The sequence below is a fragment of the Dipodomys spectabilis genome, unplaced genomic scaffold (assembly GCF_019054845.1).
Source record: "Dipodomys spectabilis isolate Male_0828 unplaced genomic scaffold, ASM1905484v1 ptg000603l, whole genome shotgun sequence".
NCBI classification, from domain to species: domain Eukaryota; kingdom Metazoa; phylum Chordata; class Mammalia; order Rodentia; family Heteromyidae; genus Dipodomys; species Dipodomys spectabilis.
The window spans coordinates 22,537-38,027 of NW_024871280.1; the positions used below are offsets into that span (position 1 = coordinate 22,537).

General features: G+C 49.9%; 1 protein-coding gene across 1 annotated transcript in view; it reads right to left on the reverse strand.

The window, feature by feature from the left end:
- Nucleotides 1-6,361: 6,361 nt before the first annotated feature.
- Nucleotides 6,362-15,491, reverse strand: part of Scn10a (sodium voltage-gated channel alpha subunit 10) — a 39,972-nt gene continuing 30,842 nt past the window's right edge. The window contains exons 21-27 of the mRNA XM_042671155.1: nucleotides 15,048-15,167; nucleotides 13,832-14,116; nucleotides 12,418-12,471; nucleotides 11,802-11,943; nucleotides 11,082-11,182; nucleotides 9,309-9,579; nucleotides 6,362-7,560 (exon numbers count right to left, since the gene is read on the reverse strand). Of these exons, the coding sequence (XP_042527089.1) occupies nucleotides 6,362-7,560; nucleotides 9,309-9,579; nucleotides 11,082-11,182; nucleotides 11,802-11,943; nucleotides 12,418-12,471; nucleotides 13,832-14,116; nucleotides 15,048-15,167 (2,172 nt within the window). The remainder of the gene's footprint in view (nucleotides 7,561-9,308; nucleotides 9,580-11,081; nucleotides 11,183-11,801; nucleotides 11,944-12,417; nucleotides 12,472-13,831; nucleotides 14,117-15,047; nucleotides 15,168-15,491) is intronic.

Genomic DNA, 15,491 nt, shown 5'->3' on the forward strand with positions numbered 1-15,491 from the left:
GACAAAGACTCAGAGGTGCCTTTTCCCAGCCTGCCCCTCCCCCCATCTTTGGCCTGCTTTGTGTGTGTGTGTGTGTGTGTGTGTGTGTGTGTGTGTGTGTGTGTGTGTGTATGCGCCAGTACTGGGACTCGAACTCAGAGATTTCAAGGCTGGTGCTCTTCCACTTGAGCCACACCTCCACTCCCTGCTTTTTGCTCCCTACTTTGGAGAATCTCTCGGATTTGTCTGCTCAGGTTGGCTTTAAACTGTGAACCTCCTCAGATCTCAGCCTTCTGAGTAGCGTGGATGACAGCCTCTGTCAGAAGGGATTCCCCCTTCTGAGCCTGGGGGGGGGGGGCCGGGGGGGAGCAGAGGGCATCTTCTAGTCTCTTCCTCCTCCCATCTCCACCCCCCAGTCCAAGACAGACCCAACTCCATCTCTAGCCCAAGGCTGCCCCTCCCTCAAGACACTCGGCTACCATCTGCTGGAAAAGGGAGGAAATGCAGTCATCAGAGGGACAGAGGGAGTAAAATTTAGGATTTGACTCTTGGAGTTCCTGTGAGCTTCCAGTCCTGGGATTTGAACTCAGGACCTGTGGCCCAGTTTCACTCAAGGCTGGCACTCTACCACTTGAGCCGCCTCCCCCCTGCTTTCGACCTGTTGGTGGTTCATTGGAGATCAGAGTCTCATGGACTTTCCTGCCTGGGCTGGCTTTGAACCACGATCCTCAGACATCTGCCCTTTGAGTAGCTAGGATGACAGTCATGAGACCCCGGGGCTCTCCCTACTCTTCTCCTTCCTAGCATGAACAGCTTCTTTAAAATACAAACATCCGGGGAGGTGAGGGAAGATTGGCGGTGAGTCTTCAGAGCTGTGAAGAATTGAGTCCTGCCGTTTGCACACTAAGCTGAGAGGCTGCTACATGCCTCAGTGTCCCCCATATCTAAAGCTGAGCAAGCATGTCACCTCAGGGCCCCCGTCCCTGTCCCCTGGGGAGGCTGCCTTCCCCGGCTCTGTCATCCCAGCCAATCAGGAGGCTGAGATCCAAGGATCGTGGTTCAAAGCCAGCTCTCGGGCAGGAAAACCTATGAGACTTTTATCTCCAATGATCCATCAGAAAACCAGAAGTGGCCTGTGGCTCAAGTGGTAGAGTGCTCACCTTGAGCTGAAATGCTGAGGGATAGCATCCAGGCCCAGAGTTCAAGCCCCAGGACTAACAATCAAAAAAAGCCAGAAGTGGGGCTGTGGCTCAAGTGGTAGATCACCAGCCTTGGGCAAAAGAAGCTCAGAGACAGTGCCCAGCCCCTGAGTTCAAGCCCCAGGAATTCTTTTTTTTCAATTAATTATTTTTTTTTTAATGTGCTACCAAGGAATCGAACCCAGGACCTCATGTATGCTAGGCAAGCACTCTATCACTAAGCCACCTTCCCAGCCCAAGCCGCAGGGATTCTTATCTCCAACGAGCCAGCAAAATGCCAGCAGTGGAGCTCTGGCTTGAGTGGTAGAGCACCAGCTGTGAGAAAAAAAAAAGAGCAAAGCTCAGGGACAATGCCTAGGCCCTGAGTTCAAATCCCAGGTATCAGCACACACACACACACACACACACACACACACACACACACACAGAATTTTAGGTATTTTTCCACCTGTCTCTAGCACCCCCTACAGGCTCCCAAGAAAAATGCATGAGCCAAAGGGCCCTTCTGGATCGGAGAATTCACAGAGCATTTCCTCCCCTTCCCTCCCTCTCCCCAAGTCAGTATTTCAGACCAGGAATGTGTGTGTGTGTGTGTGTGTGTGTGTGTGTGTGTGTGTGTGTGTGTAAAACACCTGCTCACAATGGCAGCTGGAACTGACAAAAACCACTCTTCTTGTACAAGAGCGAGAGAAGATACTGGTTCTCTAGGGAACGCTTAGAGAACAGAGGAGCTATGTCTTGCTGTGGCTCTGTGGAGATTCTGGCCTTCTGTTCCCTCCTCCCAGGCCAGGAACCCCAGCTTCCCAGAGGGCACAGAGGTCTGGGGAGCAGCTGGAGAGATTGACTTCTTAGCACTTGGCTTTTGATTTTTGGGGGCCGGTCATGGGACTTGAACTCAGGGCCTGGGCACTGTCCCTGATCTGCTTTTGCTCAGGGCTAGTGCTCTACCAACTTTGAGCCATATATTTGGCACTACTTCCAGTTTTCTGGTGGTTCATGGGAGAGTCTCACAGGGACTTTCCTGCCCAGGCTGGCTTCGAACTGCAATCCTCTAGATCTCAGCCTCCTGAGTAGCTGGGATGACAGGCGTGAGCCCCTGGCGCCCGGCTTTTCTTCTTAATTTTTAAGTAAATGAATAAACTCTGGTGTTACTTTTGGTGGTACCTGGTGTGAACTCAGGGCTAAGCTGGTACTCTACCACTCGAGCCACACCTCCATTACTATTTTGCTTTAGTTGTCTTTCAGATGGGGTCCTGTGGTTTGGTGGGGGGGGGGTTATGAGGGGCAGGCTTGGATTTCAGTCCTCCTATCACAGCCTCTTGTGTAGCAAACTGTCCTTTTTATCCTTCTTTCCCCCTTCATCCCTCCCTCCCTCCCTTCCATTTCCTCCTCCTCCTCCTCCTCTTCCCTTCCTTCTTCCTCCTCCTCCTCCTTCTTCATCTTCTCCTTCCTTCCTTCTTTCTTTTCCCTTTTCTTGTGCCAGTCCTGGGTCTTGAACTCAAGGCCTGGGTGGTATCTCTTATCATTTTCACTCAAGGCTAGTGCGCTACCACTTGAGCCACAGTTCCAGCTCCAGATTTTTTTTTCCTGGTTCATTGACGATAAGAGTCTCACAAACTTTCCTGCCTGGGCTGGCTTTGAACTGTGATCCTCAGATCTCAGCCTCCTGAGTAGCTGGGATGACAGGCGGGAGCCACCGGTGCCTGGCTGAACGTTTTGGTCTTTGTTGGTGACACTCTCTAGGGAGTGAGATGGCTCTTGAATGGCTCTTCTGATAAGAACGAGTTCAAGGGCTCCCACTTGGCCTTTTCTCCAGCAAGGGACCTTTTGTCACATATTAAAGGGAATGCATTTATTAAAGGGAATGTATTCAAGGGAATGGAAAGAGTCTGTCGGTTGGCAAACATTCCTATTGCAGTTTCTCAGGAAAGGGCCAGAAAGTAAACGCTGGAGGCTTTTGTGAGCCACAACTGTGATCTCTCTCCCCCATTATTCTCGACTCTTTTGCTTACCAGACAGGAGTGGTAGGAGGCGGGTGCCGTGGCTCACACCTGTCATCCCAGCTACTCAGGGGGCTGAGCTCTGGAGGAACAAGGTTGGAAGTCTACTGGGGCAGGAAAGTCCATGAAGACACCAAAAGGCAGAGTCGGAGGTGTGGCTCAAGGAGTAGAGCGCCCAGGCTTGAGTGAAAAAGGCTCAGGAAGAGGAGGGAGGTGATTACACAAATAAGCTTGGTCTGTCTGTCTGTCTGTCTGTCTGTCTCTGAGCTCTCATTTCCTGTCTGGCCCCATGGCTCCCCCCTCCCTCCCCCCCTCCCCCTTGTCTCCACACTGTTGCCATGCAATGCCATCTTTCTATGCCATTAAATGCCATCTTTCTATGCCATGCTATAGGGCCCCATGACTCACATGAACCCCTTTGCTCTCTTTCTCAGCACCAGGTATTTTGTTATAGGAAGAACAGAAGCAACCAAGATATTGCTATGTCCAATCTCTGTGTCATACGCTCTCTTGTTGGTGTTGGTGTTGTATGTACTGGTCCCAGGGCTTGAACTCAGGGCCTGGGCACTATCCCTGAGCTCTTTTTGCTCAAGGCTGGCACTCTACCACTTGAGCCATCTAAATGGCGCCACTTCCAGTTTTCTGGTGGTTCAGTAGAGATAAGAGTCTCATGAACTTTCCTGCCCCTGGCTGGCTTTGAACCACAATCCTCTAGATCTCAGCCTCCTGAGTTGGCTAGGATGACAGGCGTGAGCCACCGGCATTTAGTTTCTCCCATTCAGAGCTCTGAGAGTTATTACTTTCCATGTTGGCCGAATACTTGATGTTTGTTAAAATGTAAAATGATGCAGGCCTGACCAATGTGGGAGGGTTATTTCATTGTGGCTTTAATTTGCATATTTCCCTGATTACTAATTAGGTTGTTCACCCTTTAAAAATGTTTATTAGTTATTCAGATTTCTTCTTTTGTGAAGTGCCTCTTCAACTCTCCTGCTAATTTTCTATTGTGTTGTCTGTTTTGTACTGATTTATAAAAGTTCATAAAGAATTCTTTGAATATGAGACTTTTGTTCAATATAAAAGCATTTATTTTTATTTTTTTTAGTACCAGGGATTCAATTCTTATACATGCTAAACAAGCACTCTATTTGTGAACTGCTTTTCTCGTGAAGTTATCTCTATTTTACTTTCATTGTTGTACAAAAGTACAGTTTTAAGAAGATACACCATTTGTCCAATTAGTCTACTGTTTAGAGATATGGATTGTTACTGATCTGAGTCACTTGTGATGTCCGTAAGAAATAGAGAGCTCCTGTGCATTATAAGCATTTGTTTTTGCTCTATACATTGCTTTTTTTTTATTCTAGTGGCATTACATTTTTTTTTTTTTGTTGGTCCATGTCAGTTGGGAGGGCTTGAACTTAGGGCCTGGGTGCTGTGTCCCTGAGCTCTTTTTGCTCAAGTCTGGCACTCTACCACTTTGAGCCAGAAGGCCACTTCCGGTTTTTGAGTGGATCATTGGCTGCTTTAGTTTGTTTCTTTTTCTTTTTTTTAATAGTTTTTATTTCTCTTTTTGCCCAGGGATTAAAGGCCAAAGCCAGCTCTGGCAGAAGTGTGGTAGAAAAGTTTGTAAGACTCTTTATCTGCAGGTAACCAGCAAAAATAAAATCAAAGCCAGAAGTAGAGGTATGACTCAAATTGTAGATGACTAGTCTTGAGGTGAAAAAGCTAAGTAAGACCCAGACACTGGTGGCTCACGCCTGTCATCCTAGCTACTCAGTAGGCTGAAATCTGGAGGATTGAGGTCTGAAGCCAACCGGGGCAGGAAAGTCCATGACACTCTTATCTCCAGTGAACCACCAGAAAACCGGAAGTGGTGCCATATTTATGGCTCAAAGTGGTAGAGCGCCAGCCTTGAGTATAAAAAGCTCAGGGACAGTGCCCAAGCCCTGAGTTCAAGCTCCAGGTCTGGTGTGTGTACACGCATACACACATACACACAAGATAACAAAATGGTACTTTAATAACAAGCCCTGGTCTTGATCTGTCTTTGAAAATATGAATTTTAATGGCGATTTCGAAGGCTTTCATGACAGAGACCACAAGTGTTCATCCACTGCAGCTGAAGAAGTTAATCAGGAGCTTTTCAACATGCAGTCATGCAAAAATCCTAACTAAACATGGCCGCCTCTAGAAGTGGCTTTCCAAGGAGACAATGCCTGACCTTCCCACAAGGTCATTGCCATGCTTTTGTTGAAAGTTTCCAGTCCTGAGAAGTTTGTGTTGGAAGTCAAAGTTCTGGTCCTAGTCCCTTCGCCCCTCCACCTTCACAAAATCAATGAAGAGATTTTATTTTTTAACCTTTAAAGTAGGGCATAACTTTATTGTATTTATTCATTTCTTTTTGCCTCCATGTTTTCTAGTCATTTAACTAAATAAATAAAGGCATTTAACTTTTATTTATTTATTCTGAGGGCTTGAACTCAGGGCCCTGGGCACTGTCCTGGACCTTCTTTTGCTCAAAGTTGGAGCTCTATCCCCTCTAGTCACAGCACCACTTCCAGCGTTTTGGTGGTTCATGGGAGATCAGAGTCTCATGGACTTCCCTTCTCCTGGTGCTGGCTTTGAACCTCAGACCTCAGATCTCGGCCTTCTAAGTAGCTAGGATGACAGGTGTGAGCCACCAGGGGCCCGGCCCATTACCTGTTATTCTAATTCATCATGAATATCCTATTGGAGATCAAAATCTAGACTTGGATCTCTTGTTGGCATGAGAGCTTTTTTGTTGTTTTTGGTCCTGGGACTTGAACTCTGGGCCTGGGCACTGTCCCTGAGCTTTTGTCCTTAAGGTTGGAGCTCTTTCACTCTGAGCCATCTATGGCACCACTTCCAGTTTCTGGTGGTTCATCGGAGATGAGAGTCTCATGATTTTCCTGCCTGGGGCTGGCTCTGAACCATGATCCTCAGATCTCAGCCTCCTGAGTAGCTGAGATGACCGGCGTGAGCCACAAGTAGCCCGGCCTATTATCTGTTATTCTAATTCATCATGGATATCACATTGGAGTTAAAAAAATCTAGCCTTCCGACTCTTGTCACCATGAGGGATTTTGGTCGCGGGCGGCCAGGAGTTCTGGATCGCTGGACCAAGGAACGGATGGCTCTATCCAGGCCAGAAGCCCCTTGCTAGGGCTGAGGGGAAGTCACTTCCAGTTCATTCTGTACTGAGCTGGATGTGCTCCCACCAGCTCTGTCACTCAGGCCTCTGGTGACACTGTCATAGGACGGTGGGAAGGACGTGGCCGATGTGGTGGCGGATTTGTCGGGGAGCTCACAAGCACCCTGGGTCATGAAGGCAGCGTCGTGTTCACCCGAGGGCGACAGGCCCCCCTCTGGGTTCTTGGGTGCATGTGACGTGCGGGAGATGACGGAGGATCGGTGCCGTACGTAGTTCCGGTATGCTTTTTGGATCACAGTGGCCGAGATGTCTTCTTGCTTCCACCGAAGGGTGGTGGCGATGGGCTCGTAGGATGCTTTCGAGAGGTTGGTGGCCATGAACTTCTCCTCCATGGTGGCCTTCAGGGAGTCCAACTCCCCGGACTCGCCCAGCACGTGCTTGGTGAAGGCGAAGAGGATGTCTAAGCAGTGGATCTTATCTCCGGGGACTAAAGGCAGGTTCATCTGGAGTAAGATATTCTGATTGGGCTTGGGGATTCGCAGAGGGCCGGAGAGGGTGTCTGCAAAATCAGAGAGGACAGAAAAGGCGATGAACTGCGTGGCCTCGGGGTCGAACTTCTCCCAGATCTCGTAGAACATGTCGAAGTCATCCTCGCCCAGCGGCTCGGTGCTCTCCTCCGTGGCCACGTTGAAATTCTCCAGGATGACGGCGATGTACATGTTGACCACGATGAGGAAGGAGATGATGATGTAGGTGGTGAAGAAGACGATGCCCACGGCCGGGCTCCCACAGTCCCCATGGGAGCCACAGCTGTTGGGCACATTGGGGTCGCAGTAGGGAGGCCCGGTGTTGAGGATGGGACTGAGGAGGCCGTCCCAGCCGGCCGAGGTGGTGATCTGAAAGAGGCACAGCATGCTGTTGGCGAACGTCTGGAAGTTAAACATGTCGTCAATGCCCGCCTCCCTCCGGACGTTGGGGAAGGAGGCCATGCCGAAGATGGAGTAGATGAACATGACCAGGAAGAGCAGCAGGCCGATGTTGAAGAGGGCCGGGAGGGACATCATAAGGGCGAAGAGCAGGGTGCGGATGCCCTTGGCGGCCCGGATGAGCCGGAGGATGCGGCCGATGCGGGCCAGGCGGATGACACGCAAGAGCGTGGGGGAGAAGTAGTTTTCAATGGAGGTGAGAATGGCAGAGAACAGCAGACCTAGGAAGAAGGAGACAAGGCAACCGTCAGTCCCTGGCTGTGATCACATTTCCTTACACTCCCTCCTGATCTCCCCCCCACCCCCCGCTTTTTTTGGTGCATTTGAACTCAGGACCTGGAAGCTGTCCGTGAACCTTTCTCCTTCGAGGGTGGTGCTCTACCACTTGAGTCACACTTCCACTTGCGGCATTTTGCTCGTTAATTTTAGATAAGAGTGTCCTCAGAGCTCAGGTGTGAGCCACCCATGCTGGACCCTTATTTTGGTCAATCTACAATGTGCGCATGTACGGGCACAGCACTGTGACCGCCATTCACATTTACAACAGTTCCGTGTTCCCCGGTAAACAGCCCCCTCTTATGTTCTACTGCCCAGGGTGGTTGGAAATGATTATAGTCTACTTCACATACCCACAATGCTTTATTCCTAATAGGACACCCACCCTGGCTTTTTGTTTGCTTGTTTTTGCCGAAGACAGGCATGCCTGTTTCTCCATCTTGGCTTCTGTGCTTGAGGAAGGCCAGGATTTCCTTATGACCCATCTCCACACTTCCTACTGTGAAGATTGACACCGTTCCCCGCACACATTCCCTTGGCCCCCTCCCCCCTAGATAATTATACACAGCCGGGTCTTAATTATAAGAGGGGGCCTAGAAATGGAGCCACATGGCAGCTAAAGCAAGATGGCTTTGAATGGCCAGCTGGCTGAATAATGGCTTTAATTGGTTTCTTTCATTCCCAGCTGTGTTTGAATTGGGGGGGCCAGGGCCAAGCGAGGGGCTTTTCAGGGTCAGTCATAGCCTTACACCCTAATGATGAAAAAAAAGGCTGGAAAGATAAAGAACGTCTATGTTCCAGTGGAATTTTTACTTATTGATTTATTTTGCCAGTCCTGAGTCTTGAACTCAAGGCCTGGGCACTGTCCCTGAGCTTCTTTGTGCTCAAGGCTGGCGCTCTTCCATTTGGAGCCATACATGATACCACTTCTGGTTTTCTGTGATTCATTGGAGAGAAGAGTCTCATCGTCTTTCCTGCCCCAGCTGGCTTCGAACTGTGATCCTCAGATCTCAGCCTCTTGAGTAGCTGGGATGACAGACATGAGCCACCGGTACATGGCTGCAGAAATCTTTTAAGATACTTTTTGGAGGTTGCGAACAATAGGCTCTTCTTTAAAAAAAACAAACACACACAGAACTAGGAGCAGTAGCTCATACCCATTCTCCTAGCTACCCAAGAGGCTAAGATCTGAGGGTCACAGTTTGAAATCAGCCTGGGCAAGAAAGTCAGTGAGACTTTAATTTCCAATTAAGCATCCCCAAAAGTCAGAAGTGGAGCTGTGGTTCAAGTGGTAGGGCACTAGCCTTGACCACAAAAGCTTAGGGACCATGCCCAGGCATTGAGTTCAAGCCTCAGGGCTGGCACAAAAAAAGAAAGAGAGCGTTAGGTCAGGCACCTAACTCTCCTGCCTAGCTAGTGAGGAGGCTGAGATCTGAGGACCAGCAGTTCAAAGCCAGCTTGGGCAGACAAATGTCAAGCCACTCTTATCTCCAATGAACTAGCCCAAAGCTGGAAGGGAAGTGTGGCTGGAGTGGAGGAGCGCCAGCCTTGAGTTAAAAAAAATGCCAAGGGCCCTGAGTTCGAGCCCCACTACCGGCACATAGGAAAAGGAGACTTGGCTGGCCCTCAAGTGTTGGTAGAGCAGCCAGAGACTCCCTCCAGTGAGGCCACCAGGCCTGTCTCTCTTCCTTACTCCCGATGGAGAGCAGAACGACGATGAGGTCGAACACGTTCCAGCCGTTGGTGAAGTAATACTGCCGCAAAGCAAACATTTTCAGGACGCACTCGGCCGCAAACACCGCCACGAAGAACTGGTTGATCCTGCCCAGGATCCGGGTCTTCTCCTCACTCTGGTCGTCCGTCTCCACCATCATGGTCACCATGTTGAGGCAGATGAGCGCCATGATGCTCACGTCGAACGCCTGCTTGGTCACCACGTCGAAGGCGAAGGCTTGGTACTTGTTCTAGGGAGAGGAGGTTGGGGTGGAGGTCAGGGCCTCCCAGAGATCTGGAGTGCTCAGAAGGCCAAACATCCGAAAAAGGCTGAGCTGGCCCCCCAGGAGTCGCTCACATTCCTCCTTTCTCCTTTCCTGTCTGCTCCACGTTTGGGAAGAAGCCACAGCCCAGCCACCAGCATCTCACTTCCAACTAATCGATGAATTAACAAATCAATCCACTAACGAGCAAACTAATGGACCAATTAACCCACCAGCCAACCCACGACTTGACAGATCACCTAATCAATCTACCAATCAACTAATCAACCCACAAATTAATCTACCAATTAATTAATTAACCCACCAATTAACGAATCCCTCAATTGACTAATTCATTGATCATTTAACTAACCAATCCAGTAATGAGTCAACTAGCTAATGAATCCATCCTCTAATCAAATAATCAATTGTTAATCAATTAATTAACTAATTAATTAATTAATAAATGATTAATCAATTAGTGGGTTCATCAATTAGTCCATTAATGAACTAATTAAGCCATCGGTGGGTTCATCTATTAATCCATTAATTAATTGATTAATGAATTAATTCACGTTTAGTTAGTGGCTGTTGTCCTTTAGAACCTCTCCCCCACCCTGTTTTCTTTTTTGCTCTGTGTGTGTGTGTGTGTGTGTATTGTGTGTGTGTGTGTATGTGTGTGTGTGAGTATGTGTGTGTCACCAGTCCTGAGATTTCCACTCATATCTTTCTCACTCTAGCTAGGCTTTTTTCACTCAAAGCAAGCACTCTACCACTTGAGCCACAGCGCCACTTCCAGTTTTCTGGTGGTTCATGGGAAATAAGAATCTCACAGACTTTCCTGCCTGAGGCTGGCTTTGAACCATGATCCTCAGATCTCAGCCTCCTGAGGAGCTGGGATGATAGGCATGAACCATCGGTGCCTGGCAGAAAACTTCTTTTAAAAAAAGAATTACACAAATGTTTCATTCTTCTCTTGGGACCTACCATCCATATAATCTGCTTCTACTCTTGGACTTACACCCTAAAATTGCTGTAGTTCCTACCACTCCCCCAAACTGAAGCACGTAGTAGAGCAATTTCCACCAAAAAAGACCTGCACTGCTTCTTTTTTTGTGGGGGGGAGTCCGGTCGTGGGGCCTGAACTCTGGGTCTGGGCACTGTCCCTCAGCTCTTCAGCTCAAGGCTAGCACTCTACCACTTGAGCCACAGCGCCACTTCTGGCTTTTTTTCTTTTTGCTTATGTGGTGCTGAGGAATCGAACCCAGGGCCTCAGGCATGCAAGGCAAGCGCTCTACCACCTTCCACCTTCCACCTTCCACCTTCCCAGCCCCCTGCAATGCTTCTTATAAACCTTTCTGTTCTTGAACCCCTCTTCAGACTCAACCCCAATCTCCTCCCCTCAGCCAGATCTTCCCCCTTTCCAGTCCAGGCCTAGGTGCATGCTTCTAGAAGGAAAATGAGGGGTTGGGGTTGGGGGGGGGACTCACCAGGGGCCGAGGAATGGGTTTCTGGGGTTTTTTGGATCCCAGCTTTTTCATGGCATTATAATATTTCTTCTGTTCCTCTGTCATGAAGATATCCTGGCCCCCTAGGTATGAGGGGACACATGGCTGTTATTAGAGCTTAAGAATCATTTTAACCTTCTTTCTCCCACTCCCCCCTCCTAAAAAATAAAAATGAAAATGTTACACCAAGCCTAGGAGCATGGAGAATCTTGCCTAGGTGTTAACAATCAATGACAGAGCAGTGGATTGGTCTTGACCATCTGGGATTGACTTTCTGCTTGGATCTCTTTATAAAGCAAAGTGGGCTTTTAATTTCCTAGGAGCTCAGAGAGGCTGCCTAGATGGTAGGATGGACCAGGGAAAAGATTTATGAGTAGGGCTCAAGGAGAAGATATATACCCTACTGGGTGCATCCATCATCCTAGCTACTCAGAAGGCTGAGATATAGAGGATTGTGGTTCAAAACCAGCCTGGGCAGGAAAGTCGGTGAGCCTCTTATTTCCAACGAACCACCAGAAAACCAGAAGTGGAGCTATAGCTCAAAGTGGTAGAGTGCTAGCCTTGAGTGAAAGAGCTCAGGGACAGCGCCCAGGCTCTGAGTTCAAGCCCCAGGATGGACATGCATGCATGCACAAACACACACACACACACACACACACACACACACACACACACACACACACACACAGGTACATGTTCCACTTATCTTTTTCTTCTGTTGATTGAAGTTGTCGATGATGACCCCAACAAAGAGATTCAGTGTGAAGAAGCCACCGAAGATGATGAAGATGACGAAGTACAAATACATATACACATTGTACTCCCACGAGGGCTGGCTGTCCACCTGTGACCATAGAAGGATGAACACAGGGAGAAGGTGGATGGGTAGGAAACTGATGTTAAAGACCAGGCAAGTTGCCAAGGCACCCATGGCTCACACCTGTCATCCCAGCTACTTGGGAGGCTGAGATCTGGAGGACTGTAGTACAAAGCCAGCCCAGGGCAGGAAAATCCATGAGACTCTCATCTCCAATGAGCCACAAAAAAAAAAACTGGAAGTGGCGCTGTGGCTCAAGTGGTAGAGCACCAGCCGAGCAAAAGAAGCTCAGGGACAGCGCCCAGACCATGAGTTCAAGCCCCACGACCGAGCAAAATAAATAATAAAAATAGGACTAAAAAGTAAAGAAAAGCAGACAGACATTTTGGCAGCGGAAGGCAGGTGACTGGTCCCTGTGTTCATTCTAGCTCAGGTGCAGAATAACACAGGTTGGACAGACAGAGGGAAGGTGGGATGCAGGCACGGTGAACAAAGACTCACATCCCGAGAATCAACGGCTGCATACATGATGTCCATCCACCCTTTGAAAGTTGCCTGGAGACAAGGAACAGAGAACACTCAGGGCCCATAGCCATCCATACTGGACCTTCCATGGGTGCTCGTGGCAACGAGACTGGAGAAGGACTGGGTGAGCTGGTTTGTACCTCATGCAGAAGGAAAGCCGCCCCAATGTGGCTCACGCCTAGGTAACGCAGGAGGTTGAGATCTGGAGGATCATGGTTCAGGTAAGGGGCCACCAAAAAATATTGGAGGGAAGTGGTGCCGTGGTTCAAAGGGTAGAGCACCAGCCTTGAGTGACAGAAGGCTTAAGGGCAAGGTGCTGAGCCCCAGGAAAGGCACATGAAACAAACGGAGCAGAATAGAATGTTATTAAAGATATGGAACTTTCTAGAATGTGGCAAGGAGCGGGGCACCTAGATACTTAGCTGTGGGATGAACTGCAAACAAAGGCATTTGGTGTTCTTGATTAAGTCTTTCTCTCTCTCTTTCTCGCTCTCTCTCTTCTTTCTTTCTTGCCTGCCTGCCTTCCTTCCTTCCTCTCTCCCTCCCTCCCTTCCTTCCTTCCCTCCCTTCCTTCCTTCCCTCCCTCCCTCCCTCCTTCCCTTCCTTCTTTCCCTCCCTTCCTTCCTTCCCTCCTTCCTCCCTCCCTTCCTTCCCTCCTTCCTTCCATTTCTCCTTCCTTCCCTCCTTCCTTCCTTCCTTCTTTCCTTCCTTCCTTCCCTCCTTCCTTCCTTCCTTTCTTCCCTCCTTCCTTCCCTCCTTCCTTCCATTTCTCCTTCCTTCCCTCCTTCCTTCCTTCCTTCTTTCCTTCCTTCCTTCCCTCCTTCCTTCCTTCCTTTCTTCCCTCCTTCCTTCCCTCCCTTCTTCCTTCCCTTCTTCCTTCTTTCCTTCTTTCCTTCCTTCCTTCCTTCCCTCCTTCCTTCCCTCCTTCCTTCCTTCCTTCCCTCTTTTGCCAGTCCTGGGGCTTGAACTCATGGCCTGCATGCCGTCCCTGAGCTTCTTTTGCTCGGCTGGCGCTCTACCACTTGAGCCACAGCGCCACTTCTGGTTTTCTGGTGGTTCATTGGAGATGAGAGTCTTACAGACTTTCCTGCCCAGGCTGGCTTTGAACCGCAATCCTCCAGATCGCAGCCTCCCGAGTAGCTCAGGCGACTGGTGCCAGCCTTATCTCCTGTTGGTGCAGTTCTGACTTATCTCAATGTAGCCCCTGTGACACCACACTCTCCAGCAAGATTGCCTAGCTAAGTTGTGCTGCCTGTAGTCCTGGAGATGGACCTCACCTCTAATGCAGTGCTGGCCCTCCACTCCATCTGTGCCCCTGTGGGTGAGTATCAGGGTTCTCCACCCATTGCAGGGCCCAGGAGGAGATCCAGCGGCCACCTGGGCGACTCACCACCTGTAGGAGTGCGAGATAGCCCATGGCTACGTTGTCAAAGTTGACCTTCACGTTGACCCAGAACAAGTGGCCAGTGTCGTTCTTTTCCCGACAATCGGACAGGTTGTCCACAGTCGACAAATTCACCAGCAAGAATCCATTGTCTGTCTGCTTGACGCAGCGGCCGAACTTGCCTGCGAACAGGTTCACGCCCATGATGCTGAAGATGAGCCAGAAGATGAGGCAGACGAGCAGGACATTCATGATGGAGGGAATGGCGCCCACCAGCGCGTCCACCACCACCTAAGGGGAGGGATGGAGAAAACCACCTGCAGCCTCACATCTGCCACCCCTGTCACGTGCCGTGCCTCACGCCTGTCAACCCAGTGACGCTGGAGGCTGAGATCTGGAGGATCACAGTTCCAAGCCAGCCCGGGGTGGGGGTGGGGGACAAGGAGAGTCCGTGAGACTCTGATCTCCCATGAACCAGCAAAATGCCAGAAGCAGAGCGGTGGCTCAAGTGGTAGAGCATCAGCCTTGAGGGAATAAATGAAATCTAAGCAGGAAGGGAAGGCCCTGAGTTCAAACTCCAGTGCTGGTGTGTGTGCAGCATGCATGCATGCACACGCACATGCAGAAGCGCATTTGTGCTCATGGAAAGATGGAGAACTCAAAGTGTTCTTTTTTTTGGGGGGGGGGGTCCAGTTGTGGGACCTGAACTCTGGACCTGGGCGCTGTCCCTCAGCTCTTCAGCTCAAGGCTAGCACTCTACCACTTGAGCCACAGCGCCACTTCTGGATTTTTTTTTCCTGCTTATGTGGTGCTGAGGAATCGAACCCAGGGCCTCATGCATGCAAGACAAGCGCTCTACCACTGAGCCACCTTCCCAGCACTCAAGGTGTTCTTGATGATGAAAATGGGAGTCAGCGCTCAGGAGACGGAGACACAAGATACCCAGGATGGTGAAGATGAGGATGGAACCTCAGCTAGTTGGCAACGTCAGGAAGCAGCAAGGCTGAGACTAGGTGAGGTGAAAATCTGTGAGATTCTCATCTCCAACAAGCCAGCAAAAAACAGCAGAAGTGGCGCTGTGGCTCAAGTGGGAGAGCGCCAGCCTTGAGCACCAAAGCTCAGGGACAGCGCCTAGGTCTAGGTCTTGAGTTCAAACCCCAGGTCTGGCACACACTGAGGTACTAAAGGTTGCCAAGCAGAGAAGGTACGAGCTGGGTATTACCCGCATGCCCTCAAATCGAGACAGAGCCCGCAAGGGCCGCAGGGCACGGAGAGTCCTCAGGGCCTTGATGGATCGGACATCGGATTTTAAGATCTTCGCTATGAGGCTCACCAGTGAGATCTGGGGGCAGGCAGAGAACACAAGCACAGGATTCGAGAAACAGCCCAGGGAAAGGAAGAGACCCTTTCACTCAGCTCCCATTTCTATCTCTTTTTGTTTTCTTTTTGTCATTCCTGGGGCTTGAACTCGGGGCCTGGGAGCTGTCCCTGAGCTTCTTTTGCTCAAAGGCTGGCGCTCTACCACTTGAACCACACAGCACCACTTCTGGTTTTCTGATGGTTTGTTGGAGATGAGAGTCTCATGGACTTCCCTGCCCGGGCTGGCTTTGAACCATAATCCTCAGATCTCAGCCTCCTGAGAAATTAGCATGACAGGTACTGGGTT